Source organism: Corylus avellana, chromosome ca6 (assembly GCF_901000735.1).
Source record: "Corylus avellana chromosome ca6, CavTom2PMs-1.0".
In the NCBI taxonomy this organism is placed as follows: domain Eukaryota; kingdom Viridiplantae; phylum Streptophyta; class Magnoliopsida; order Fagales; family Betulaceae; genus Corylus; species Corylus avellana.
In genome coordinates this window covers 1,424,419-1,450,784 of record NC_081546.1, presented here as the reverse complement: position 1 = coordinate 1,450,784, position 26,366 = coordinate 1,424,419, and the positions used below count along the sequence as shown (strand labels likewise).

At 36.5% G+C, this 26,366-nt stretch overlaps 1 protein-coding gene and 1 pseudogene across 4 annotated transcripts; one reads left to right on the top strand and one right to left on the bottom strand.

Moving 5' to 3' along the window:
* Positions 1-4,536: 4,536 nt before the first annotated feature.
* LOC132185738 (uncharacterized) lies at positions 4,537-11,975 on the top strand (annotated as a pseudogene).
* Positions 11,976-13,939: 1,964 nt separating this feature from the next.
* LOC132184373 (uncharacterized) lies at positions 13,940-21,615 on the bottom strand. Of its 4 annotated transcripts, none has more exons than XM_059597987.1 (10): positions 20,756-21,609; positions 18,783-19,943; positions 17,446-18,600; positions 17,226-17,267; positions 16,541-16,617; positions 15,692-15,776; positions 15,514-15,597; positions 15,271-15,372; positions 15,088-15,186; positions 13,940-14,381 (listed from the first exon to the last, which is right to left on the bottom strand). In XM_059597987.1, exons 1-10 carry the CDS (start codon positions 21,488-21,490, stop codon positions 14,271-14,273), a joined length of 3,651 nt encoding a protein of 1,216 aa, XP_059453970.1. In that variant the 5' UTR covers positions 21,491-21,609; the 3' UTR covers positions 13,940-14,270. The 4 variants fall into 4 exon arrangements, with proteins under 4 accessions (XP_059453970.1, XP_059453972.1, XP_059453973.1 ...); XM_059597989.1 differs by having other exon boundaries at positions 18,783-19,896; positions 20,756-20,929; XM_059597990.1 differs by having other exon boundaries at positions 18,783-19,900; positions 20,756-20,834.
* Positions 21,616-26,366: the final 4,751 nt, after the last annotated feature.

The window sequence follows — 26,366 nt, the reverse complement described above, 5'->3', positions numbered from 1 at the left end:
CCTTTTGGGGTGTGGTCGGACCACCCCCTTGGCCATGGGGGTGGATGAACCACCCCTAGACCGGCCATGGGGTGGCTCTAGCCACTCCCTTGGCCAAACTGGGGTGGTCCGGCCACCCCATTTTTGGCCAAGGGATGGCTTTTTTCTTTTTCTTTTTTAATATTTTTAGTTTTTTAATTATTGATTTTTATAATATTTAATAAATATTATATTATTACTTAAAAAAAAAAAAATTATTGCCCAAAACTGGGTCATTTTGGGCTACTGCATGGTGCAGTAGTTTTGCACTACCGCACCTAAGCCAAATCCTTGAAAAGTGTATATTAGTAGTAGGCCACATGTAAAAATTTGTTAGATTAGTTAACTATTATTTGAATAGAGATTTGAGATTTCAAAGAGTGTTTAAATTTGTTTTCCAAGTTGATGTCGATGTCAGTCCAAGTTGATGTTCCCAGTCTTGCAATTTTTCTCCAGCCGGTGGCCCCATGGGCCATGAGCTACTCGTCTTAGAAAACCCGCGTAGAAAACGTCATAGGATTCTAGACGTCTTCGGGGCAAATAGGATGATCCCATGGACCGTTAAGACACTGTTAAGATTATTGACCGATTCGTTATCAGACAAAAAGATTGGCAATGCTGATAGCAGCACAACAAAAGATTTTTCCTAGCCAGCAAAAGCTGACCATGAGAGCAAAATAATAGAAAAAAGAAATTAAGGGAATGTGGGATAATCGATATTAACATTTTCTAGCAACTCGTTTTTTGTTATTCTTTATAAAGTGGTAAAAATTGTGCTAAAAGTGCTTTTTTTTTTTTTTTTTTGTGTTTGGTTTGAAAATAAGTTATGATATAAAAAACGAAAATTATTTTTGTGCTTGAATTATTTGAAGGTTTTGATGAATGCTATAAAACATATATCAACCCACCACTATCTTATTATGATCCACCCTTGAATCAATTTTAATTAAAAATGTGAAAGAAAAAAAAAAATTAATAGTGAATTGACAGTACCACATCAGCCGCATAGTAAAATAATTCATGGTGCGATCAAAATATGCTATTTAGACTTTTCTTTGTGTTTTGAAGCATTTGTTAATGTTTTTATTTTAAAAGGAAAAAAGGAGAATGAAATAAAAGAATAAGGAAAAGTGTAAAAAAAAAAATTAAAAAAAAAAAAAAAAAGGAAAAGGAAGGAGAACTAGAAGCCGTATAGTGTACGTCCATATACAAATACAAGTCACCAAGGTTTGGTAAGAAATTCATGACAAGATACGTCAATCCTCATCGTCAGCAGTATGACGTGAAGTTCCCAAATTAAATCAGTCCTAACGATAGTACGTTTGATTGCTTTTTAAGCTGAGCAATAATGTACATAAGAGTTTTAAATATAAATAAAAATTGTACAAAATTTTACTAACCAAAATAATTAAAATTATATATTTTTTTATATATATTTTAACAATTCATCTTTTTAGAGTACTTGACAGCCTCATTATTTTAACAATCAACTTTAACTATTTCATTTAAATACTATTTTTTAAAGATTTATTTATTTTTTTCTCTAACTATTAAAGGATGAGAGTGAAAAAAGACAAAAAAACAAAAAAGGAGAGAAAGAAATTACTTTTTTATTCAATAGGTGATTGAACATTATTCACTATTAATATTGAAAATTAGAGTTTTTAACCACTTTTACCAAATTACCTCACCAAAATAACCAAAAAATAATTGTAGTAAGACTGCAAATAGTGCTCTAAGACTATAATAAGTTTAGCCATAAGATATGAGAAATGTTAGAAATTATAATGTCGATATGATAGTATCTATTAAAGTTATCATTAATTTTATGATAAATCTTTATTAAATTTTAATTTAATGATAATTTTAAAAATTACCTATAAATATATATATATATATATATAAAAAAAAAAAAATTAGCGCGCAAAGGAAGGTGAGAGTGTGTATAGCTTGGTCTTAAATAAACCGTATCTATTATAAATTTTAGTCAACCGTATCTTTATAAATCTTTACAAGTCCACTGCTTTCTAGACGAATGCGGTGGCTCATAATTACAAGTCAACCGTAAAGAAGGAAGACTATCTCTTGGTCTTAAATAAATTATATTGAATATATATACACACACGCAACACACGTTTAATATATATATATATATTGTTGACGAGGTAACCAAAATTAATGCTCTGCGCCTCTGCCTCTGCGTGTGAACTAGAATTTTGTGAACTTCGAGCAATCTTCCATATATGGCATTCTTATCTTTTAAGATCGAATAAGTCTACTCTAAAGACAAAAATTCTCTCTCTTTGTCTCTCGTTTACACCTTTGGAATCCCAGGACTGGAGCCGGGTTCTATTAGAATATGCCCAAACTTCCTCGTAGCGTGATGGTTGGTGGCATGTGTTGGTTCCACCAAAGTCAAAGGTTAGAACGATCGATGGTATATATATTGAGAGACAGTACGTGTTGATTGCTTTTTTCTTTATATATCTTCGTTTCTCCGAACCATTGCTAGCTCTTCATTTAATCGTTTCTTTCCTTGCCAAGTTAGCTACGGAGTTCGCAGGTACCTCATTCTTTTTATCTCACGCGCGAATTTCTTTCTTAATTTTTAAGGTTGTGCTTCTTATAATTGGTGTTCAACCAAGTTAGCTACCGAGTTCGCAGGTGCCTCATTCTTTCTATCTCACGAATTTCTTTCTTAATTTTTGAGGTTGTGCTTCTTATAATTGGTGTTCGGTTGATTGTTTTTCAATTTGATTAGCCAAAGTTTTTGTAGCATGAATTTCTGCTTTTTTTCGACCTCTGATTCCATTTGTATGGGCTTTTTGAAGTACATAAAGTTTCTTTCCCATGTTACTTGGAATATTCGCATAAGCACCCACGTCTAATCATTTGATTTCTATTTTCTTATTCAAATATTTATTTGTTTGTTATTTTGACTTAACTTGCTGTCATAGACAGTAACGTTTATCCTAAAAGCTCAAATATTCTAAAAAAAATATGTAGGTTAATAATTGTTTTGGTTTTAGTCTCTGAGTTTTAAAATATATATATATTCTTTAGGTTTTAAAACATAACAAATTCAGTGCCTTAGATTTTGGAAAAGACCTAATTACCACTTCCGTTAATTTCTGTCAATTTTTCACTAACGGAAGTCCATGTCATCACCACATAATCATATTATATCGCAACACGTGTTCACCTTTAAAAAAAAAAAAAAAAAAACTAAATGGTAAATCTCCTTCTCCCTCGTCGTCTACCCAACCTGGCCTCCTTCACCACCTCATTGATCCTTTCCCCAAAAACACCTAAGTCCTCCTTCGTGCCCACCCTTTTGATTTCCATACCCACTACCATGCATCATCATCATCAACAACAAGAACCTATCTTCTCCAACAATGAACTCCTTTCTCTTCTCTGCTCCCTCTTCAAATTCGTTGAACCCATGCACGCTCTGATTGAGATCCAGCATTTTTTTCCTACTAAATCACAATCCTAGATAATTTTGGTGAAAACCGGTTAGTCTGAACTCTAGGCCGACGACAATGGGAAAAATGGGGAAAAATGTCAAATTATTTCAGTTTTTTGTTTAATGTTATACCAACGTGGATTTACCATTTAGGTTTTTTTTTTTTTTTAATTGTTTTTAAGGTGAACACATGTCGCTATATAATATGATTACACGGCGATGATGTGGACTTCCGTTAATGGATATTAATTGATTCGATTTTTTTCAAAATATGAGGTACTAAATTTGTCATGTTTTAAAACCCAAAGAAAAAATAAAAAATAAAAACATTAAAACTCAAGTACCAAAAAAGTTATTAACCATTTTTTTTTTTTCACGTTTACCAAACTTTTCCATATTATCCAATGGTAAAAATCAACTATTAGACTAAAAAACTGTACTATTTCCCATTTGTTATGAAAGTAAGAATTAATAGTATATTCTAACAGATTAAATTAAGGAAAAAACAATACAGATCGCACAAGTCGGTTAAGTTCTTTTCGCATTTTATTTCGTCTTTACAATTGGTGATCTAGCTTCATCTTCTTTCCTCGCCTTGCCTCCCAAGTAAGTACCTCTCTTCTCTCTCTCATGAATTTTTTTTTGGATCGATCTTTGTGACCCTTTTTAGTATCGGGCTCTGATTGATCGCTTTTCCATTTGAGAAATGCTTTTCTACTGTTTCTTGTATGAATATCTGGTTCTGTCCTCCCGTTGTTTCATTTATGTGAGCCTTTTTACGTTTTTTTTCCTGGCATGTGAGCCATTTTACATTAATATATTAGGACATGTATGCATGTTCCTTTTCTTGTTTAATAATTTCTCACCAACTTTAGTACTTGGAATATTCTTTTCTTTTTTGTTTTAATTTAGTTTCTAAGTATTTTTGGTTTTGTCTAAAGTAGTGTTTGGGAGTACTTGTTTTATATATGGCTCATTTTCACAGAATTCTGAAGCTTTGCCTGTATGTTGAATCAAGTGATCAAGTAACAAGACGAACTATCTAGGGCAAGCAATTTAATGGAGGCCCTCAAGAAGATGAAGAGGGTTATGACGAACTTAATGGAGAAGCTTCTAAGAACATTCAAAACCGACACATACCCCTACCAACCTGAGCTTTCACATCATGCCGTAGTGGTTGCAGCTCTGAGTTGCATATTTTTTATCTTGTTCGACATTATGCATACTCTTAACGATGACAACAGCATTGTAATGTGGACTGTGCATATCTGTTTGTTTAGAGCCTTCTTCATCTTTTTACAGCCATGGGTCCGATTCTTCCGATTCTTTTCCCAGCCATTGATAGGGAAACCAAGCTATTCAAATTTCAATAAGTGGTAAATATATATTACTCTGATCAATCTTTTGATGCTTGTGTTTTTACCGAACATATGTGTGTGTATATATATGTGTGTGTGTGTGTACGTGTTAATTAATCATTATAATATTTGGAAATTTACTTTTGTAGGTACGTATCCTGGCTTTTAGTAGCAGCTGTGTATCATCTTCCTAGTTCTCAGTCAATGGGAGTGTATATGAGAATGAATTTGTCTCTATTTTTGACAACTTTTGCCTCTTCAATTCTCTGCCTTCTTGTCTTCCACTCCATTTTTGATGGTCTTCGGTACTTTTTTTCACGTGAGGCTCGAAAGTGGCCAGATATGTGGACCATTGGCCGACTTTCTGTTGTAAGTCCTAAAGACGCTTTTGGTACGCATAAATGCTATATATATATTGGTCTTTCTCAATGGTACTTTTCCCGTCCGACGAATTTGCAATAGTTGAACGGGATCAATGATTAATAGAGAAAGAAAAAAAAATCAATCATTTCTCTTTGGTATATATTCACACACACACACACACACATATATATATATATATATAGCATATTGTTGAGGGTTTTTGTAAACTTGATAATTAATAATTTAATATTGTTCATGCTTTGAAGGTTGTCAGTATAGCCTGCTGTGTTTTTCTGAGTCACTGTAGTGAGACACCGCTTGAGCCACGAAATTTGAAAGACCAACTCTGCTCATCTTGGCTTCGTCCGGTTGAGTCTGCGAGTATTTATTATTATCCGCTTTTTTACATGTGGGATAATTACGGGAGAACATTTGTTATTTACCAGGTACGATCATACTGCCAATAATATACCATTGTTAAGTAGTTCTATTGTTATAATTTTATTAAGAATGGAAGTACACCAAAATTTAGCTGTCCCTAGCTTGCATTGCCATGTCATTTACTAATTATTCAGATATCCCTTTTAAATTTGAGCTAAATTGCAATTTCTCACAAATTTTAAAAAGTTGAAATTGATCACCTCAAACTACTAGGCACTTTTTATTTGCCTCATCCTATGTTAGCATTTGATGTTATCTTGGACAGAAAATACATCACGAGTCCCACGTGTGAAGTAAAATGTCTATTATACATCCCCTAACTATCAAATGTGTGAAAATAAAATTATGTCTTTAGATTAAAAAAGTTAACAAAAAAACCTTCATTGCCGGCCATGACCCATAACCAGACCGTGGTTGGGTCTAGAGACCCACAACTCTCCATGCAAACCGTGGGTTTCGAGACTAGTAATTCTATAAGTCTCTCTTGTGTCCCTCTTGAGTCACTTCAAGAATGATGTGTCTATTAAAATCATTATTTGATCAAAATCCAATAATGATCAATCACAAATCTAATAGTGATTTTAATAGTCACATCATTCTTGGAGGGACTCAAGAGGAACTTGTAACATTACTCTTTAGAGACCAATGACTCTCCACGACAGACGTATTGTGGGCTTGACCCTCCATATTGACCATGAGTCTCTGGGCCTGGAGAGTCATTGCTAAGCCTTGGCCCTTGCGTTTCCTCTCATAGGTTTTTTTTTAAAAAATTCTTTGAATTGTTTATCTCATCCAAGGGTATAATGAATATTTTGAGTCACGCGACACATTTTTTGTTCGAATTTTAGAGAAAATATTAATAGAGGAGGTTAAGTAGTACTTAAAGGGGATCAATTGCAATTCTTTAAATTCTTTTGAATATTACTATTTGGGTAGAAGTTTGAAGAGGTTTCACTAAATTTTATTTGATAAAGTCTTAATACAAGTAGCATTTTCCTAAGTTTGGATTTTTCATTCGTATCAGGAACTCAAAGTATTTTGAGTTTCTGTAATTGCAATCGAGCGCAATTGAGCACTGCTAATAAGTGTGATCGATCGCATTATCAGAAAAGAAATGATAACTCTTTGGTAGTGTGATCGATCGTACTCACGACAGTTTGAAAACACTAAAGCGATGGGTTGCTACTGATAGGATGGTTAAAACTGTTATTCTTTCTGTTAAGATTAGTTTGTAAATAACAACTTATTGTTATATAGTTAGCAGTTTTTCATTGAATGAAGTTCACAAGAGAATTTTTCTCTCAATTCTTTGTTAGTTCTATTTCTTGATATGGTATCAAAGCCAAGTTCAATTGGCTATGACCCACAGTCTCTTATTGTTGTACGTGTTGGCTTGGATGTCCTCCCACCACATGTATCTAGCCTAATTGGCTGTGGCCTACCGTCACCCATTGTCGCATGTGTTGGCTTGGATGTCCTCCCGCCACACGTGAGGGGGCGTGTTGAAAGTCCCACATTGCTTGAATATTAAGGAGATGAGCCATTTATAAGGTGAGGGGAAACATCAACTCTTGAGCTAGCTTTTTTGAGTTAGCTTTTGCGCTAAGTTAAGCCCAAGACCCATTTCTAGTATGTAACCATACTCCATCATACTTTTATTCTTTCTTTTCTTCTGTATTTTTTTTCCTCTTATATATCAGTTTTCTTGGAGTGGGTCGGCTACGAGTTCATCGGATGAAATCTATCTGGTCTACTCGTCATGGACCACACTTGTAGGCCTTTACATTGCCAATTATATAGCGGAGAGGTCATTTGAGTAAGTAGTACTGTTTTGTAGCTTGCACATGAATTAGAACCTAAACCTGATCAATTGCCTGGATGATCAGCTGGACTGAGAGTGTTCTCTAATTAATAAGCTCTTTTGCTCAGGTCAGGAGGCGAGGAATACGAGAAGAAGGAAAAGCATAAGAAGCCTGATTTCTTAGATATGGTTCCCTGGTATTCAGGGTACGTGTATATATATATATATATATATATATATATATATATATATATAATATGTCATCTTTTCTCTTTTTGGAGGGTGGGGATTTGCATGTTAATTAGATTTTCAAGTAGTTGTTTTTGTTCTGATCGTGCATGGCTACGTGTTGCAGAACATCAGCTGACCTGTATAAGACTGTTTTCGACCTCCTCGTATCAGTAAACATCTTCCTAGGTCGCTTTGACATGCGTATATTGCAGGTATTATTTTTCGTATGTTAATTTGTTTTCTTTTATGATCGATGTTTAATAAGGCGATAAAATTAATCTCTCTTCAGTTCTTAGATCCGGTACCGGTAATGCCAATGAGTTCTCTTCCTTCTTCTTAATTTTTGTCGGGAAAAGAAAAATTATCTGGTTTTGCATAATAATGTTATGGTATCTTTTATCTTCCCCTTTCTCCCAAATATTTTCATCTTCAGGCAACAACGAATCGGTTTGAAGATGGAGCCCAGCAAGGAGATTTTCTATATCTTCAATTTAGTAAAGAGGAAGAACTATGGTTTGACTTTATGGCTGATACCGGCGATGGTGGGAACTCAACCTATACTCTGGCAAGGCTACTTGCTCAGCCTTCCATTTGTTACACTAATTCAGGCCTTCGCTTACAACGTGGAAACTTACTGCTCATTGGAGGGGATCTTGCGTGAGTTGACTATTCATATTTTAACTAATATGGTCATATACTGTTTTTGCCAAATATGTTTGATTAATTTTTAAAATTTTGGTTCTGTTATAATTTATAGGTATCCTAATCCGTCAGAGTTCACATATGAGAGGCGACTCTTTCGTCCTTTCGAGTATGCTCTTCAGCCGCCGATTGACCAGGATGCTGTGCATGGTGATGGACCTCAGTGTTTTATTATTCCCGGAAACCATGGTTGGTCTTACTTTTTAGCTTGAGCCTAATTCTGAATTAGGTTCTTTTCGCCAACAAAAAGAGAAGGGTTCTTGGAAACCATTCTTGTTTTGTTTCCGTTTAGATTGTCATGCATTATTGGGTAATACTATATTTTCTATTGGCGCACAGATTGGTTTGATGGACTTCGTACCTTTACGAGGAATATATGTCATAAGAGCTGGCTGGGCGGGTGGTTTTTGCCTCAAAAGAAGAGTTATTTTGCTTTGCAGCTTCCAAAAGGATGGTGGATATTTGGTCTTGATCTTGCACTGGAGGTTGATATCGACAGGGATCAATTCCAATTCTTTTCAAAACTAGCCAGGGAAACGGTATTTAATTTTCTAATTTTCCTTTTGTATAGTCTATCAAAGCATTAAATTAGTACATGATAATCATATTAATTGCTCCAGAACATTTTTTTCTTTCTTTCTCATTTTCTCTTGGTGACTTCGGGTTCCTGGTGTGTCCATGTGTAATTAAGGTTGGAGAGAGAGAGTCTGTGATCATCATGACACACCAACCAGATTGGCTTCTTGACTGGTACGAAAATCGTGATTCCAAAAATTATGTCTCCGAGCTGATATGCAACATTTTGAAAGAAAGGTGTAAGCTTCGAATTGCCGGGGACATACATCATTATATGCGGCACAGCTCGTTGGATAGGCCAGTTGACTCAGATCCTTCACAGCCGATTTATCCGCAACATCTACTTGTAAATGGTTGTGGTGGAGCATTTGCGCATCCCACCCATGGGCCATGTCTTTCGTGATTTTAGTAAATCTCATGGAGTCTCCAACCGGCGGAAATCAGCTTATCCTTCTTTAGAGGTGTCTAAAAAGGTACATACTCTTGCAATTTTATTTTCTCTTTTTCTGTTTTCTCTTTGCACCAAGCTGAAATTTTATAGCATTTTCTTCGGCTTCTTGCTTACAAGATCATATTGATTTTGTGCAGCTTGCCTTAAGAAATATTTCAAATTTCCGAAGAGAGAATTGGCAATTTGATTTTATTGGTGGGATTATATACTTTATATTAGTCTTTTCTATGTTCCCACAGGTAATTATGCTCTCATCCTAATGATTATTCAAAGAGAAAATATACAATAATTTCATGAGTAATCACACCATTTTAATTTAATCTCTCGATTTTTGACTTTTTAATTTTTTTGCATTTTTCATTTCACTCTTTCCATCCAAAACTGTGCAAAAATGCTTACGTGACGTTAATGACCTCATGCTATATGTATGTGAGTAGTTTTGCCACATCAATTAAAAATTAATTTTTTTTTTTATTAGAAAATTAAAATCTAAAAAAAAAAAAAAATGGAGAGGGGATCGAGGAGAAGCCATTCCTCCACCCCCGGCCCGCAAGGCCGATCACAACCACGTACTCCTTAATAAAATGGTGGTCATGCGGGCCACCCCAATCAAAGGGGCCGGTTGGCATCACCCCTTTTAATTTGCTTGTGCACAGCCACCCCTTCGCTTGTTTGGTCAAGCGAGCCACCAGTTAGTTGGGGGTGGCTATGAGTCATCCCCATTGCTGAGCTGTTTTGATTGAAGTAAAAAGCACTAAAAAGAATTTAAAAAACGAGTAAATTGAAATCGCGTGATTAGTTGAAAAGTTATTTTATATTTTCCCTCATTCAAATTTATAGTAGTTTCGTGACAATTAGGACTCTCTCTTTAACTCTTGAAATGAAACAACTTAAACATGCCTATAAAGTTGCTTTGTCCCTCTTCAGTGTAAGCTTGACCACATATTTGAAGTAGATTCACTTTCGGGTTTCTTGTGGAGTTTCTCTGGCACGCTGTGGAAGGCTTTCATATACATGCTGGAGCACTCTTATGTGTCTCTAGGAGGTGCTATACTGCTGCTAATCCTAGCATTTGCATTTGTACCCTCGAAAGTACCATGGAAGACACGGGTAGTGATCGGAATTCTCCATGTTGCTGCGCACTTGGCCGCAGCTTTAATTCTTATACTGGCTTTGGAAATTGGTGTTGAGACGTTTGTCCGGCATAAACTACTAGCAACTTCAGGCAAGTTTTGCCTATTTTTCATTCGTTACATTCAAAACACATTTTCATTCCAATTTATCCGACCACCCTGCAAATGAGGTTGAATAAATTGAAGGAATAATATGCATCGCATGCGAAATGTGATAAAAGTATAGTTTCTAACATTACTCCAAGAATAGCGGACTAAATAACTCAAACATAGTATGTTTTCTTGATCAGGCTATGACTCTTTATATCGGTGGTACCGATCAGTATTTCTTCGGCGCTTTTCCGTTCCTTCTCACATTCTAGATCCTATAAAACAATGGACATTGGGCCTTTATCCGGCGGGTATCAAGTATCTCATGTCTGCATTTGATGTGCCAGAGGTAAGAAACACAAAACGCTCTCCCTGTTCCAGAAAATATCGATGCTTCTCTTTCTTCTTCTTTACTAATTAAGGTACGTACATCTATATGAAATTATTATCAGCTCATGGCTGTGGGGCGGAGCAATATTTGCAAGAATGGGATGGAATCCATGTCTCGATGGGGTGCCATAATTTATTATGCTTCTGTCTTCCTTTATTTCTGGGTGTTGGCAACCCCCGCAGTTTCCTTTGTTTTTGGAAGCTACTTGTACGTCTGCGTCAACTGGTTTAACTTGCACTATGACGAGGCATTCTCCTCTCTTAGGATTGCTGATTACAAGGCATTCACAAGATTTCATATCAATCCCAATGGTGATCTTGAAGTTTTCACCCTCGCGGTTGATGAGGTAAGAAACCAATATTGTTCGGTTTGGGTATCATTGAAACTGCTTCTTAAACGCAGAGCTTTCACCCTCGTTTTTAAAGTGGTGATCTTTTCAATTGGTTTATAGAGCTGTACATGTGATAGTTAAAAAATATTATTGATTTAGAGAATACAAATCAACATTTAACAAGAACAAATTAATATACCTTGGAGTTTAGATCGGGGTTGGTTCAAATGAGCTTGTTTGATCTGGGTTTTGAAAGACATTTCTTGGTTTTGTAGCTTAGTCTTAAATGCAACTGTTTGAGATGCAGGTCCCGAAGGAATGGAAGGTGGATACCCGATGGGAATCGGAGCAAAGAGATCAACCTGAGGTATTGAGTCACCGTAGAAGGGTCCCCAGCAAATGGATTGCAGCTGCTGCACAGCAGGACCCACTTCGTACTGTTAAGATTATTGACAATTTTGTTATAAAACAAACAGAAATCTGATATTGGCACACAAGAATTAGCTCAGTTATTCGCTGATCTATGCTGCTCAAATTTTAACATTATTGTTCTTCTCGCTATTGAGAAAGAAAGGAAAAGGAAAAACCATCTTCTGGTTTTCGAGTTTATATTTACTAGCTGTCTGCAGCCATATATATATATGGGAAAAAATAGAACATTGATAGAGTTCGCCCCATCTTGCAGTGCTTGGCCCTGTGGCTGCTTTGCGAACGAATATTAGTAGAATTAATTGTTTCGCAATATCACCTTGTCCAACATTTTATGATATATTTTGGAGCCTATAAAACTTGCGATTTTCTCTCTTCTAACTCAGTTTTATTTTATTTAGGAAAAACTTCACAAAAAATGCACTCTTTGAACTTCAACACGTCTTGAAATTATCTTCCTAAAGAATAAAAAATCTTAATTTATGGTATCAAACTTTTTATTATTTGCAATGTCTTCAATCTATTAGAATTTTCTATTAAATCTTAAATGATACCTTAATTATAAATTACCAAAATATGCTCAACTAAAAAAGAAAAAAAACTGACTGGTCAATCTATTGATATGTGGGTCACATGAGATCACCTAGCTGTGGGTCAGCAAACCCATGACTGACCCACGGCAGGTCACAAAGTGACCCATGTTAAGAGTAAATTTGAAATTTTATAAAAAAGATTTTTCTTTTAATTATTATTAATTCATATATTTCTAATTTCTTAAGTTACTAACACTTTCTAAGAACTGTTTGGCGGCAAAGACTATTTGCAAAAACTCTAGTTTCGATTGGGAAAAGATAAAATAATAAATAAATAAATAAACCTACAATCTTTTGGCGATCATGTGTTTATTTGATAATAATGATTCTGATGGCTATCAATATCCCAATATTTTGTATTCGTGGCCACTTTAATTACTCCACTCCCTCCTCTCCGGAACATGATTCTCTCCAATCTATTATGGATTTAAGAATATTCAGTTTATAGCTAAGATTTCATTTCAAAAATCATATGGGCACAAATGGGACACATATCCCACTAATAAAAAAATTAAGAAAAAAATAAAAAAGGGTGGCTAACCACCATAGGGGGTGGCCGAACCACCCCCATGGCCTATGGGGGTGGGTTCGACCACTCCCTTTTTGCAAGATGGGGGTGGTTCGGCCACTCCCTTTTTGCAAGATGGGGGTGGCCAGCTTGAGCCACCCCTACCCAAAATGGGGGTGGCCGGCCACCTTTTTTTTTTTTTTTTTTTTTTCTTAATTTCTTAATTTTTTTAATTTAAAATAATATTTTATTATTATTTTTATTAGTGGGATATATGTCTCATTTGTGGCCATAAGATTTCTAAGATAAAATCTTAGTTATGAACTGGATATTCTGCAGTCCATAATGGACTAGAGAGGATCCTATTCCCTCCTGTTCGGGGGAGAAGGATCCATTTGAAATGGAAGGGATCCAATTAATGCATTCAAGTGGGTAAAAATGTCCAAAAATTTTACTCCAAAAAAATTTGGACAATTTTCACCTCCAAAATGCAATAATTGGATCCTTCCATTTCAACATCAAATCGGATTTGGATTATATATATAAATTAAAAAAAAAAATTAAAAAAAAAAAAAAAAAAAAAAACTATAACATATATGTAATAGTTTTATCAACGATCTAGATTTAATTACAAATTTTTTGAGAAATTTCACTTACCGAATTATCACCCCTTTTGCAATGTCTCTTTTAAAGTTTGAAACTTCTCAATTTAGTATATCAAACTTTTAAATTTTTTTAATATCTCCCTCCTAACAAAATTCCCAAAATACTTCTTTTTTTTTTTTCTAAAAAATATATTTAATTTTTTTTTTTTTTTCAAAGATTGAAGCATGGATATTTTTGCAAATATCGTTAATTTGGACCAACACTTCAATCTTTACATATTAATTTGTAAAAACATTTGTAGTAAACGGTGTAGTATCCTTAATATGACTGTCATTAATTTAAGAACAGACCTCCGCATTTGCACGAGAGAGGTCTAGCCTTCCTTTTCCCCCCTTTAGTTTATAATCACTTATAAACTCAAGGTACCACACCAAAGCAATGAAAGAAGTAAGAGTTGATTTATCTTAGCTTTCCTTTTTATTTCTTTTGAAGTACATACAACTGGAGAAAGAGGGAGGAACTAATATGGATGATGTTAAAAAAAATTAAAAAATCTGCTGTGCAGAACGAATTGGATCACGTCGAGTCCACTGGCATTACCTCAGTCGGATTCACAGGCGCTGCCAGACTTGCCGGATGAATTGCACTCGCAACTGTCAAAATTTGTCTTCTGCAGCTTCTATATTTGTGTTTATCGGCCACAATCAAGGCCAGCTCCAGAAGTTCCTCCTATTGATTACTCACACAAATTTGATGTACAAAAGAGCAAAATCATCTCTTCATTTATATCGGGCTTTCATCTTCTGCAAAAATTCTAATGTTTCTTTATATGAAGGATCGGTGCGGCTAATCGGTTTGCATGAATTTATATGATCCGTTGACTCCAAGACCTGAAGATAAACACATTTGAAGTTTGTCATTGTTAAAAACAACAAGGGTTTGAAGCCAAGTACCTAAAACTAAAGATGATCATCATCTAGATAATGCTAAAGATGATCCAAAACTCTAGTGTCATCTGATCCTATAAAATCGATCCTCTAATTGGTCACCTCAGAAGACTTCAGTTGTCCCATCAGTGGGTGCATTCTATCAATCTTTTAATCACGCAAATGTGATTTCATTCCATATATGCTAGAAACTTGGAATTAACACACACACAGGTCACCATCTACTGCTAAATATAACAGTTTCTCCAACAATATTGATCAATACTTGACAAAACACCATAACCACGATATGGTCATCTTTGAGGAGAAATATCTATAAAGATTGGATTCTAAAGCTTTGGGGAATCTGCAATTTCTAATGCTTTTTTCTTTTTCTTCAAAGGATATATGCTGGACAGGATGCAGGCCAGAGCAAAAATGACTGGTAAAGCACCGATGAGCATGTACAGCATGCCACAAACACTAATGGAGGACTTGTATCCAATAAACACTCCCACGAGAGACATGGAGCGCATGGGGATGTTAAATAGCCAACACAAAACATGTGCAAAGAAACTTAAAACTCATGTCCGCGGACTTTTGAAAACATAAAGACCCTCCATTTTCTTCTTTGTTTTAAGTGAGATATGTTTATCAAAGTCATACTTACAACAAGTTCACCAAACCCAGGATACGCTGATTCAATTGGTACTACTTCCATTCGGAAAGCCCATCCTCCATAACCTTCAACAATTGGAGTTACCTTGGTCTGCAAAACAGTAGCTAACTACCTCTTAAACTCACACAAAGAGACACAGGAAAAGATATGCTATTTAATTAAACTTTGGACTACCTCACAGAAACTGAGAACATCAAGCACCCCTTTCTTATGAAGGTGTCGAAGAAAGTCATTAAGCTCCACTAGTCTTGGAGACCCACTTCTTAGCTCCCCTATCTAAGAAACAACATGAACTAAATGCTATTAACATCAAATGTTTCATTAAAAAAAAACAAAGATATAAATGTAGAAACCAACAATCAAGCGTTAAAAAAAAAAAAAAAAAAACAGCTTTGTTTATAAAGACCATATACTAACAGTTGGGGCAGGGCGAAAAACGAGGCCCATTCGCCAAGGCATATCTGCTAGTTTGCTGCCAAAATGTGGGCAGCTATAGAACACCTGAAACCATGGGAAAACACAAGCATCATAAAGAAATAATCATTGAAGGGTGATAGAAGGATCTGCAATGTGAAAATTATTGATTGATCCATACAACTCCAATGGTGTTGTTCACAAGGTTATCAATATTTTCTGCCTTTGCTTTATAAAGCATCTGCTTGACAACCAAGCCTCCCAGGCTGCAGACAAGAAAAAGTCAATCTATTAAAAATAGATAAAATGCACACAAACACACACCAAATATATAGACTCACGCTGTGAACCAACAGAAGCAAAATTTGAAATCATATTCACTCTAGAAGTCATATAACTTTTACCAATTACAGGATCAGTTCATTTTTTTAAACCTATACCAATTAACTGACAAACTTATTTTTTTCAAAACAAAAACAATAAAGCAGTCCAAAATGACTGACAGTTACGATGATTTACATCTATTAACTCAACCCAACCCACAAACATAAAAGTTCTTGTTCAGGACATAAATTATTAACAAACTTGAGGATGAAGGTTGAATGATGATGCCTATCTGAAAGCAATATCATTTTTCGAAAAACTTCCCAAAAATATGCAATGTTACTACAGAGAGAGAGAGAGAGAGTTTCTAAGAACCCTCTCTTTTATGCCTGTGTGACTAACCTGTAAAATGCGTATTTTCTTTTGCTGGAAAGGGGGAAGGAAGAAGGAAGGGGGGTACCAACAGCTTTATGCCAGACACACGTTACAAACATCCTCAGATCACTTAAAAGCTTCTTAATAAGTTGAAGATGCAACAGATCACAGGAAAAGAAAAAGTTCGACGTATCCAAATGATCATATCAAACACCAATGACTGATTAAAATAAAGACATTACCAAGACCATACAATAAGACCAAGAAAAAACATGCATGCACACCTATTGGCATGAACACACAATCTCTTTTCTAATACTATTATAAAAACCTGTGAGTCACAAACACCACGGGTCGATTCCCAATGCCTGCAGCAACAAGCTTCTCCAATAGCATGGAGCTCACTTCCTGCACATTTCCAGTAGAAGCAGGTTAAAAAAATCATTAGTGGAAAGTAAATGATATATAAGGCAACTAAAAATGAGCAAAGAAACTGTGGAAACTGCAGAATCCATTGTTGTTCACATGAAGGGAAATCCGAATATCATTTTCACTGAATAGTAGTATCACCTAGGATTGGTCTATATTGACTAGGATGACATTCTTTAAAGATATAAATAATTTCATTATGCAAGCATTAACCTCCATAATGACCCTAAGGATTAGCTCAATTGGCTGGATACCATACCTCTTGAAGAGAAGATCACTAGTTCAAATTTTCTCTTCCCCCTCCCCTTGGAGTCAAAAAACTTATCAAAAATAAACAAAATCCATGAATTTCAGTTAATAACAAGGTAAGAAAACTGCCAATCTTATGTCAAATCAGCCTTCGAAATGCAAAATAGTATGATGAGCTAAAAATTCTCAATGTGAAGTTCCCAAGCCCCAAAACTCTTGCTTAAAAATAAAATTCTCAATTTATTGATGATATGAATTCCTAGTAACAAAACATAATAGGCATTGACGATTCAAATGAGATAAAGATGCTTCTCGACTGTCAACCAAAATGTACAAACCTGAAGAGGCAGGCTAGCTCCAGACCATTGGGTAAGATTCGTCTGCATAAATATGCAATTGCGGTTAGATGCTGAAGAGAAAAACCTGGAGATCACCTTCATAAACCTACCATAATCACTAAGGGATTAAGGTAAGGACACAAATTTTGAAGAGGTGACTAGTAACAAAAAATTTTCCAGTAAAACAATTTCTTAAATTATTGTCAGACTCAAAACAAACCTTATACTTGAGAGTAAACATGCGAGCTTGAGGGAAGTCAGATGAAAGCCATTCACCTGGCCAAAATGTTCCTAGCTTCCCTGCTTCCTGATCAATCTTCTCTACCAGGCCAGACTTAGTTGAGGATTTGTCCTCAGCTATGCGCCAAGACTTATAAGGCCCACCACGGAGGCCATGGACAAAAACAATATCTACCAGAGGCGATTCTGGCTGTGAGCCAATGAATGACACATCAACAGAACTAGAAAAGTTACCATCAGTTGCGGATGTGTTTACAGGTGTGCCCTCACGGGAAACAGTATTAGCCTCAGCCAACAAAGATTTATCCATTCGAAAAGTGTTGTCCTCTACTTTTCCAGGACACTTCCAGTGAGGCAGTTCAGGATTGATTAAAAATACCAAGTCATCATATCGGGGACAAATGTTATTTCTGTTTGCAATTCCAGTATCAGAAGGAGGTCCATTCACAGAGTCTCTATCAATTTGGTGTTTGCAAAATATATTTAAAAGTGTTGCTCTAGCATAACTTTTTATCTTAGGATCACTGCAACCAGAAATCTTTCCATTTGCACAATCCTCAAGCCATTTACACCAAGTTTCATCTGCCACAATAACCTTCTGGACTTTCGGAAGAAGCGAAAGGATACTTAATAGGCGAGCAGCATGCCTGCGAATGTGAGCTGTTGGTGGAACCCGAACACTAGATGAATCATTTGTATCAGAAGTAGCTGATTCCCCAGTACCACTTGCAACCCGCTCCTGTGCCTCGAACGTTCTAGATGCATCATATGCTTCACTTGCAGCAAGTTTCTCATAATCATCACATAACAAAAAACGTCTCAGCAAACATAGAACCCCAAAACCAGTTATCTTGTCCTGAGATATAGAATCTTCCACACAAATTTCAGTCAGTGCTTTGATCCCTTTAAGGGTTGCCAATGCAGAATCAGCTGCATCGAACTTAACAATACTATCTTTTTTGAGATTTTTAATTGGTACTGTAAGAGGTTCCAGAGAAAAAAGATCTGCCAGAGGGAATGTATCTACAGAACCAGGAGCTATTCCTAGCTGGTTTCCTGCTAGATTAACAACGGCACCAGCTAATTGATTAGCGATTAGTCCAGCAGAAAGAATATTCGACTGATCAATTTGGGTCTGCAAAAGTTAGTAAACTTCATAAATAGTAACAGAGAAAGCACTGAGAAAATTAATCCGTAAAAATAAATTGTAATAAAGGCCACAACAAATTAGAACCAAGGCAGTATAACCCAACAAATTTTCTACATGCAACATCAGTTTGATTTTAAATAGCAATGAGACAAAGGAAATCTCCAAACCTTCACTTTGTCACTTTTTGGCTGAGTGCTTCCTTTTACTGATGATGTCTTCGTGGAACCCAGAATTTCAGTAATCATGATAGCTAACCAACCTTGAGAAATTGATACGGTAGATGGTCCATAATCTTCAAGAATGCAAGAGAGGATCTTTATGGCAGATGATTTTACAGTGTCAGAAGAATTTTTTCCGAAAACCCAAGGAAGCAATATACCAGACCACTTTTGACTCTCTTCAAGAGATAAATGCACATCCCCAGTACAAAGCAATTCTAGTGTCTTTGCCAATGCTTCTTGCACATGCTTATGCTTTGTCATTCGTTTGGCAGTGTCCCTCATTAGATGAAGACCCTTCTCCATCACTATCTTTTTGGCCTCACGGCTTCTCTCTACAGAAACCAAAAAAGCAGATAGAGCAACCTGGACTAAAGGAATGTCCTCGTTTTTACTTGCCTGAGAAACAGTAGAAAGAAGACTATAACTCCAATCAGAAACAGAATCATTTAAGGGCAGATTACGATCCTCTAACAGCAACCGAGCCACCAAACTGCCATGCCATTTCACAGATCTCTCTGGTGCCACTAAAGCAGTCATAACAGCATAGCCATCTTGATCCAGTTCTTGAATATGAGACCTATTCACCTCTGATGCCATTGCCCAATTTGCTAATGCCCATGCAGCAAAAGGTACAGCAACATGTTCACAATGTAAATCATCCCAGAGACCAGGAACGACAGCCGAAGACAAATTGGCTAGCACTAGCAAACTATCATGCTTATTTTGTAAGACAAGAGCTTTGGGAGTGAGCCTAGTTGATTCTACATGAGTGGCATCACAATTCCCCAACTTCATAAGCCCACTTGTCCTTGAAAACCCCAATACAGTAGTACCTCCAAGAATTTTAATTCCAATTCCTTTCATTCCTTTCCCACCATCTTCATCATCTTCGTTTTTATTTGGCTCATCCAAATGCATTCCACCTTCCTCAACGACTTGAATGGCTGCGGCAATATCTCCAGTTTCAGCATTCCCTGGTAGGGAGGGCTTCAAGGGTACCTTGTCTAAACCATCACAACTGGAGGTGACAATATCCATAATGGCAGCCACAAGCATGCTCCTACCTTTCAAAGAATCAGAAACATCGAATGAACTACGTCTTGATTGCTGCTCCCAAAAAAATCAACATATCAATCGGAAAAGAAGAACTAAAAGCATTAAGATACTATCATAGTAATAATCACTAGTGCACAATCAAACAAAATGAATCAATGATTGGAACGGCGATTAAGTAATGTCACATTCAAGCAGCAGTTAACATCAATGAGCAATATTACGAATATAGTCCATCATAAAGGGGATTCTCACATTTCTTCGATGGGCTCTCCATCCAATCCACCATTGGTGAAACATTTCTTAAATACACTGTGGACCACATGAAATTCACTCCCAAGTTCAACAAGCAACATACATTATCAACTACAAAGCCCCCTTTTTTATCATCTAATTAAATAGACAAACCTCAGGTCTTACTTTTACATCTAAGCCAATGTAAGATATTTGAAACAAACATTTTTGGTGGCTGCAAATTACCGGCAAGTCTGCACTGCATGGCTTTTTTTTCTTTTTTCTAACAGGGAATCATTCTCTAGGTGGCCTCACAAAATTAGGACAATAAGGCAATGCTAATCAGTATCAGCATCACTCTTTAATTTTGGGTTTCTGCTACCAGATTGTCACATTGCTAACAAGATATTGTAATGCTTACTCATCTAGACCCTGAAGAGAAGTATGCTAATGCACATCAACTACATATACAATTCCAAGGATGCAATTAAAGTTCACTTCAGACTTCACTCGGGTGATGGATCCAACAAACACAAACCAAGAAGAACGGCATTTTGAATTCTCCAATTGTCCAACACTCCAAATCTACTTTGCAAGAATTACATGCGTTAAATCTACTTTGCAAAACGCACCTTCTTCGAGCGCTGAGGGTGACACGAGGAAATGAACCTGAGCAGATTCGGAACAGCGCGAGGCCTCCCGAGCACGGCCGCGGATACATTAGGATCGGCGATCAAGTACGCCAGCGCCCTCGCCGACTCCACCTGGGTCCCGCACCCGTCCCGGGGGACCGCCACCGATTCCAGTAGCCAGTCCACAACGGCGCCTCCACCGGCGCCAACAATCGCCGCCCTTCGGCTTGCATTCGCGGCGGAAATGTCGGCAAGCAACGCCGCAACCCTGAGCTCGAATCCCGAGCGCACCTCGTGGTTGGCCGACGACAGCACCGACGTCAGCGACTGCCAGAGCACCGAGGCGGCCACGCCGGTCTGCTTGGCGTGGTGGAAAATCTTCCTCAGCGAGTTGCCGGATTTCTGGACCGCGTTCTCGATGCCACTGTACAACGGATTAGAGGACCTGTGATCGGATCGACGGTCGCGATCGTCGGAGGAGAGGAGGGCATAGGAGGCGATAAGAATGGAGACTAGCGTAGCCGAGAGGGCGGCGACGGAGCCGCGAGAGAGCGAAGCGGTGGGGCGCGGAGACGGAAGGTTCTCGTGGCGGTGGTGGAGAATCGGTGGTGATGGTGGTACTTGTTGGAAAATTTCGAGGTTTTTTGGGGCTTCGGTGGGGTTTTGGGACGAGGCAAAGCGGCGAGGAAGAGCGAAGTAGAGAGAGCGTCTGGTTCTGAAGCAGAGCCGAAGCATAGTTTCGTTTTCTCTCTTTAAGATTTCTTGGTGCTGTGCTGTGTAATGTCTTCTTATGTCTGGGTATGGCGGGAGGAAAATTCGCTATTCGTACGGCAAAGTAAGGACTTTGATAGATGGTAGCATAAGGACTTTGATAGATGGTAGCATCGGTAAGTAAATGTCTACGCATAAGGAATTTCCTCAGAGAAGATGCGGCCCTCGTAAGAGAAACGCTTATATTCCTGCTACAAGTGTAATTCTATTTTGGATTACTCAATTATTAAATATAATGAGAAAATGAAATAATAGGTGAATTATAGGCTATAGCAATACTTTTTCAAACTTAAAATTGATAGGAAATGTTCTTTGATTACGGATTACTTGGTGCTGTTATCATCTACCCACTACCCCTATAAAATAAGAGATGGTTATTTTTAGGAGTAACTTTCTATCTCAATTGTATATCTAGTAAATATTTAGGAGTTCTTTTTTTTTTTTAATAAATATTGATCTAAAGGCTTATGGGCACTACCACATCATCCTAAATTACATGTATAAGGTGAGTTATTATTTTATTTTATTTTATTTTTTATTTTTTGATTTGTCCGCATATTTTATTTTTTTTATTTTTTTATTTTTTATTTTTTGATTTGTCCGCATAAAGGAAGGGATATGAGGAAGAAGGCTTCAAACTAGTAATTTATGTTTCATGAGACATAATCCCCATCCAACTGAGCGTCTGAGCCACCTCTTGGAGACATGTGAGTTACCGATTAAATATTGAGGTGTAGTCCTCAGTCAACTGAGTTACCCTTTAAAGACAAGTAACTTACTGATTAAATATTTAGACATGAGATTTATATGATAGAAAAGCATGAACCTAAAATAATTTGTATTATAATATGTGCATTGTTTAAAACCTTGTTATTTTCTCTTGGTAAATAATTAATCAAAATTTAAACATGGATGTTGATGATATTGAAATATGCACAGCCAATTTCACGTTGAGGAGTACCTGAAATCACCTAAACGAATGGTTTAGAAGCTTGCCATGATGACATCAGGAATATTTTCTATGCCTAAGTTAGGTTTTTTTTTTTTTTTTTTTTTTTTTTAACATATCCGCACAAGAGGGGAGGAGAAATTCGAACTAGTGACTTCCGCTTCATTAGGCGTAATCTCAGCCGATTAAACTAGCTCTTGAAAACCTATGCCTAAGTTAGTTGATAACTTATAAAAAGTCATTTCTCCCCCAAGAGAGAAAGAGCGAGAATGTGTGTTCTTGTAGTATCTGTTTGAATCGAATGAATTGATGAATTGCTTACTTTGTCTTTTGATTGTTGTTCCCTTTAGTTAAAAGTCATTCATTCGTTTTATGATCATGTGTTGTCTTTTGATTAGGTTGTGTAGTTTGTCAATGAATAAGATCATTAGCTTTGACAAGGGTGTCCTTGATAACTTTCCCTCTAATTCGGAGAACAGGATCTTCTTCAGTCCATTATAGACTAGAGAATATTCAGTTCATGACTAAAATTTCATCTTAGAAATTCTATGATCACAAATGGGACACATGTCCCATTAATAAAAATAATAAAAAATTAAGAAAAAAAAAGAAGGGGGTGGCTGGCCACCATAGGGGGCATATGGTGGCCCGATACCTTCTTCTGGCCCACTATTTTTTTAATTTTTTTATTAATTTAATATATATATTTTATTAGTAGGATATGTGTCTCATTTATGGCCATATGATTTTTTAGATGAAATCTTAGCCATAAATTAAATATTCTCCCGTCCATTATGGATCGGAGAAGATCCTATTCCCTAATTTGGGTCGTGTTACATTAAATGCTGTCTGTCTCTGTAAAGAAAGAATAATGGTGATCGGATGTCTTGCAATCTAACGTAATTTTTCTGCAGCAACTGAAATAGCAATGTTGGGCCGATCTAGGCATGAGCTAGTGAGCACCCGAAATATGGGCCACCTACACAGGCCCAGGAAGATAAAAGTCAGGGCTGTCCAGAATTATTGGCCAGCTATAGGGCTTACAAGTTACACGTCTCACTCTCTTCCAAGACAAGTGAAAAAATGTGGGCGACAGATTTCATTATCATTCCTCTTTTGATGGTTGACATTGAGCTTGCCTCCTCTTCTTCTTCTTCTTCTCCTCTTGAGTCTTGATGGAACTGATAGTGGATCTTGCCACAAACGGGTCACCCATGGCCCAATACTGAAGTTGAATATCCAACTATTCAAATCAAGTAAATCGGCCCATGCAATGCTTTTCGTGAAAATATTGGAATCAATTAACCCTCAGATATTACAGGATGGTAATCGGGAAGAATAATCCACCCCCCATAAATTCTTCAGGATAAAACCTAATTTTTGAGCAGGTCATCATCAATATCCCACTTCTAGCTAGTTTGAAAGCTAAAACCCAGTTTTTCTAAATTACGAAAATGTTCCTATTGGGTCCTGGGCTGATCCCTAAGGGATCCTGATATGGTCTAGGCAGGTCCTGGGTGAGTCGCAGTGGGATCCCTGCGAAAATTGGTTAAGACACTTCTAAGACTTGGTCGGGACATTTTCATAATTTAGAGTTTAATATATATATATATATATATATATATATATATATATATAATTTTGATTTTTCGTACGTGCCAAACATTGTAAAATGTTTTTCAAGAAATTATTTTTTAGAAAAATATTTTTTGATGAAAATATTTTTCGAGCATTTTACATCGAAACAAACAGAACCTAAGTTAGATCATTAATCACCCTTTTAACCTTCTTCCCATTTAATTAGAAAAAAAAAAAAAAAGGAAAAAAAAAAATTAGATCACTAATCATTCCCAATACTATCCAAACGTCAAAGAGTTGTTCGTTATTCCAAGAGAGAAAAAATCATCTTTCATAAATAGACACTTGATCATTTTTTTTCCCTTCTCTGAACATAAATCTTCTTCCTTCCTTGCTGGTAAAGTGCAAAAAATTGATTAATGAAGTATAGCAATACAAATTAAAAGGTCATCGCATGAATGCTAGACTGAAAACAAAAGTGGTAATATTAGTACGTATTATACACGTAAGGTTGCTAAATGACGTTCCTATCAAGAAAACTGGTAATATTCACTTTCCATGTTGTGATCAGAGTGGTGCCAGATTTGATTAGATGCTGATGATGAATTTGAAGACTCATTATCTTGATCTGAGTTTGGCTGACCACATTCTTTGGCATTATTAATTACCTGATCCATGCACTTTCCATGCATATATTCAAATATATGCAGGTGAAATTGAATGGTATACCTTTGTTGACTTCTTGATTTCTAACAAGTACTGGTTACTTTATTTTGCACATATATAGAATCTCCTCTGCAAGTTATCCTTCCCCAATTGACTTTTCAATGTTATGATCAGCTACACGAGGTGCCGCCTTTTTCGAATCAAAATTACTTATTAAAATGTTAAATGAAAATTTTGATTCTCTTGTTGTTCTTGAATGTGCAGGCATCGTGCACATTGTATGTAGCCAGAGGAAAGAAAAAAGTTGAGAATAATATTAAATGAAACATTAGCCACCTTAGATAGGAATTCACTTGATGTTAGGCGGCCTACTCCATGCATGCCTAACTAGCCCCTTTTGGCCTCCATGGTTTCAACTCCTCGTTCTTATACCTACAATTCTTCTGCAGTCGTACGTCTCACCTACAATTCTTAGTTGCTCACCGACATATGAATTCTTTAATTGTTCTCTTTATTGATAACCTCAAGTAGTCATCTACTCATGCATGACTGTAGTTATAGCATTCACCTTGGGTGACTACACACCAAAAATATAATGCCTCGTTAAAAAATTTGTCGAGGAAAACCCTATTGAAAAAAAGCTGTACCTTCAAATGCTTCAAGAAAAGTCACATCAAAACCTTGCAAGTTGCAAAGATTCCTTAGGGCTTTTTTATATATATATATATATATAAAAGACAATATTGTAAATAAGGTGATAATTCAAAACCAAGACACCAATTTTCAATGCGCCATAAATTTTGCTGGCAGTCAACTCAATATTCTCTAGCGGTACCGGGCGAATTAAGACCACCAATTCTTAGAGTTTCTCAATCAATTATCCCTTTCTAGGGATAATTTTTCATTCTTTTCTCCGATAATTGGAAAGGGTGTCTCCGGAGGCTATGCAACCTTTGCATTTCCAGCAGACATCCCAAGTGTCGAGCTCCCACAATCAAGAGAAGAACTATATATAGAAACACATAATACCATAAACGGAATAATAATAATAATGAGAGAGATAAAAGAAATAGAATTTCAAATACAAACAAGAACAAGGAGCGGGTCTTCCCTAGTCCACTAATTATAACAAGAAACCAGAAGAAGAAGATAACAGCACTTGCATGCCCCAGCTAACAAAACCCAACAGGAACAGCCAATCAACTAGAAAAAAACCAGCCTCACAACTAAGAAGGCGGCCAGACAAAAAAATCACAACACATGACCAGCCTCACAACTAAGAAGGCGGCCAGACAAAAAAATCACAACACATGATCCAGACCCTCCAAGCCCCCAAGGACCATAAAATGAGAAAATTCTTAAATTGAATTTTCTCAGATAAAGGCAAAACTACCAAAATGTTATGTTTTAATTCTTACTGGGTTCCCATTAAAAAAATAAAAATAAAAAAAGGTACTGTAGCACGTGGGATTCTTAATTATCAGGACGATAAATGCAAAGCCATTAATATTCCACAGGTGGCAAATTGTTTTGCACAGACATACATATCCTCACATTAACTCTTTGCAACGACTTTTCTAAAACTGGCGTCATCAGACTAGTAGCCTAGGGGTCCATTTATTTAGTGCCAAGACATGGCAAGATGCT

Bases quoted from the DNA above. Each gene is read 5' to 3' on its own strand.
- LOC132184373 (XM_059597987.1), bottom strand. From the start codon at position 21,490: ATGCTTCGGCTCTGCTTCAGAACCAGACGCTCTCTCTACTTCGCTCTT. The intron at 19,944-20,755 runs GTGCGTTTTGCA...TTTTGGGAGCAG, and splicing joins ACCCTCAGCGCTCGAAGAAG to CAATCAAGACGTAGTTCATT. The intron at 15,187-15,270 runs GTAGTCCAAAGT...ACTGTTTTGCAG, and splicing joins ATGTTCTCAGTTTCTGTGAG to ACCAAGGTAACTCCAATTGT.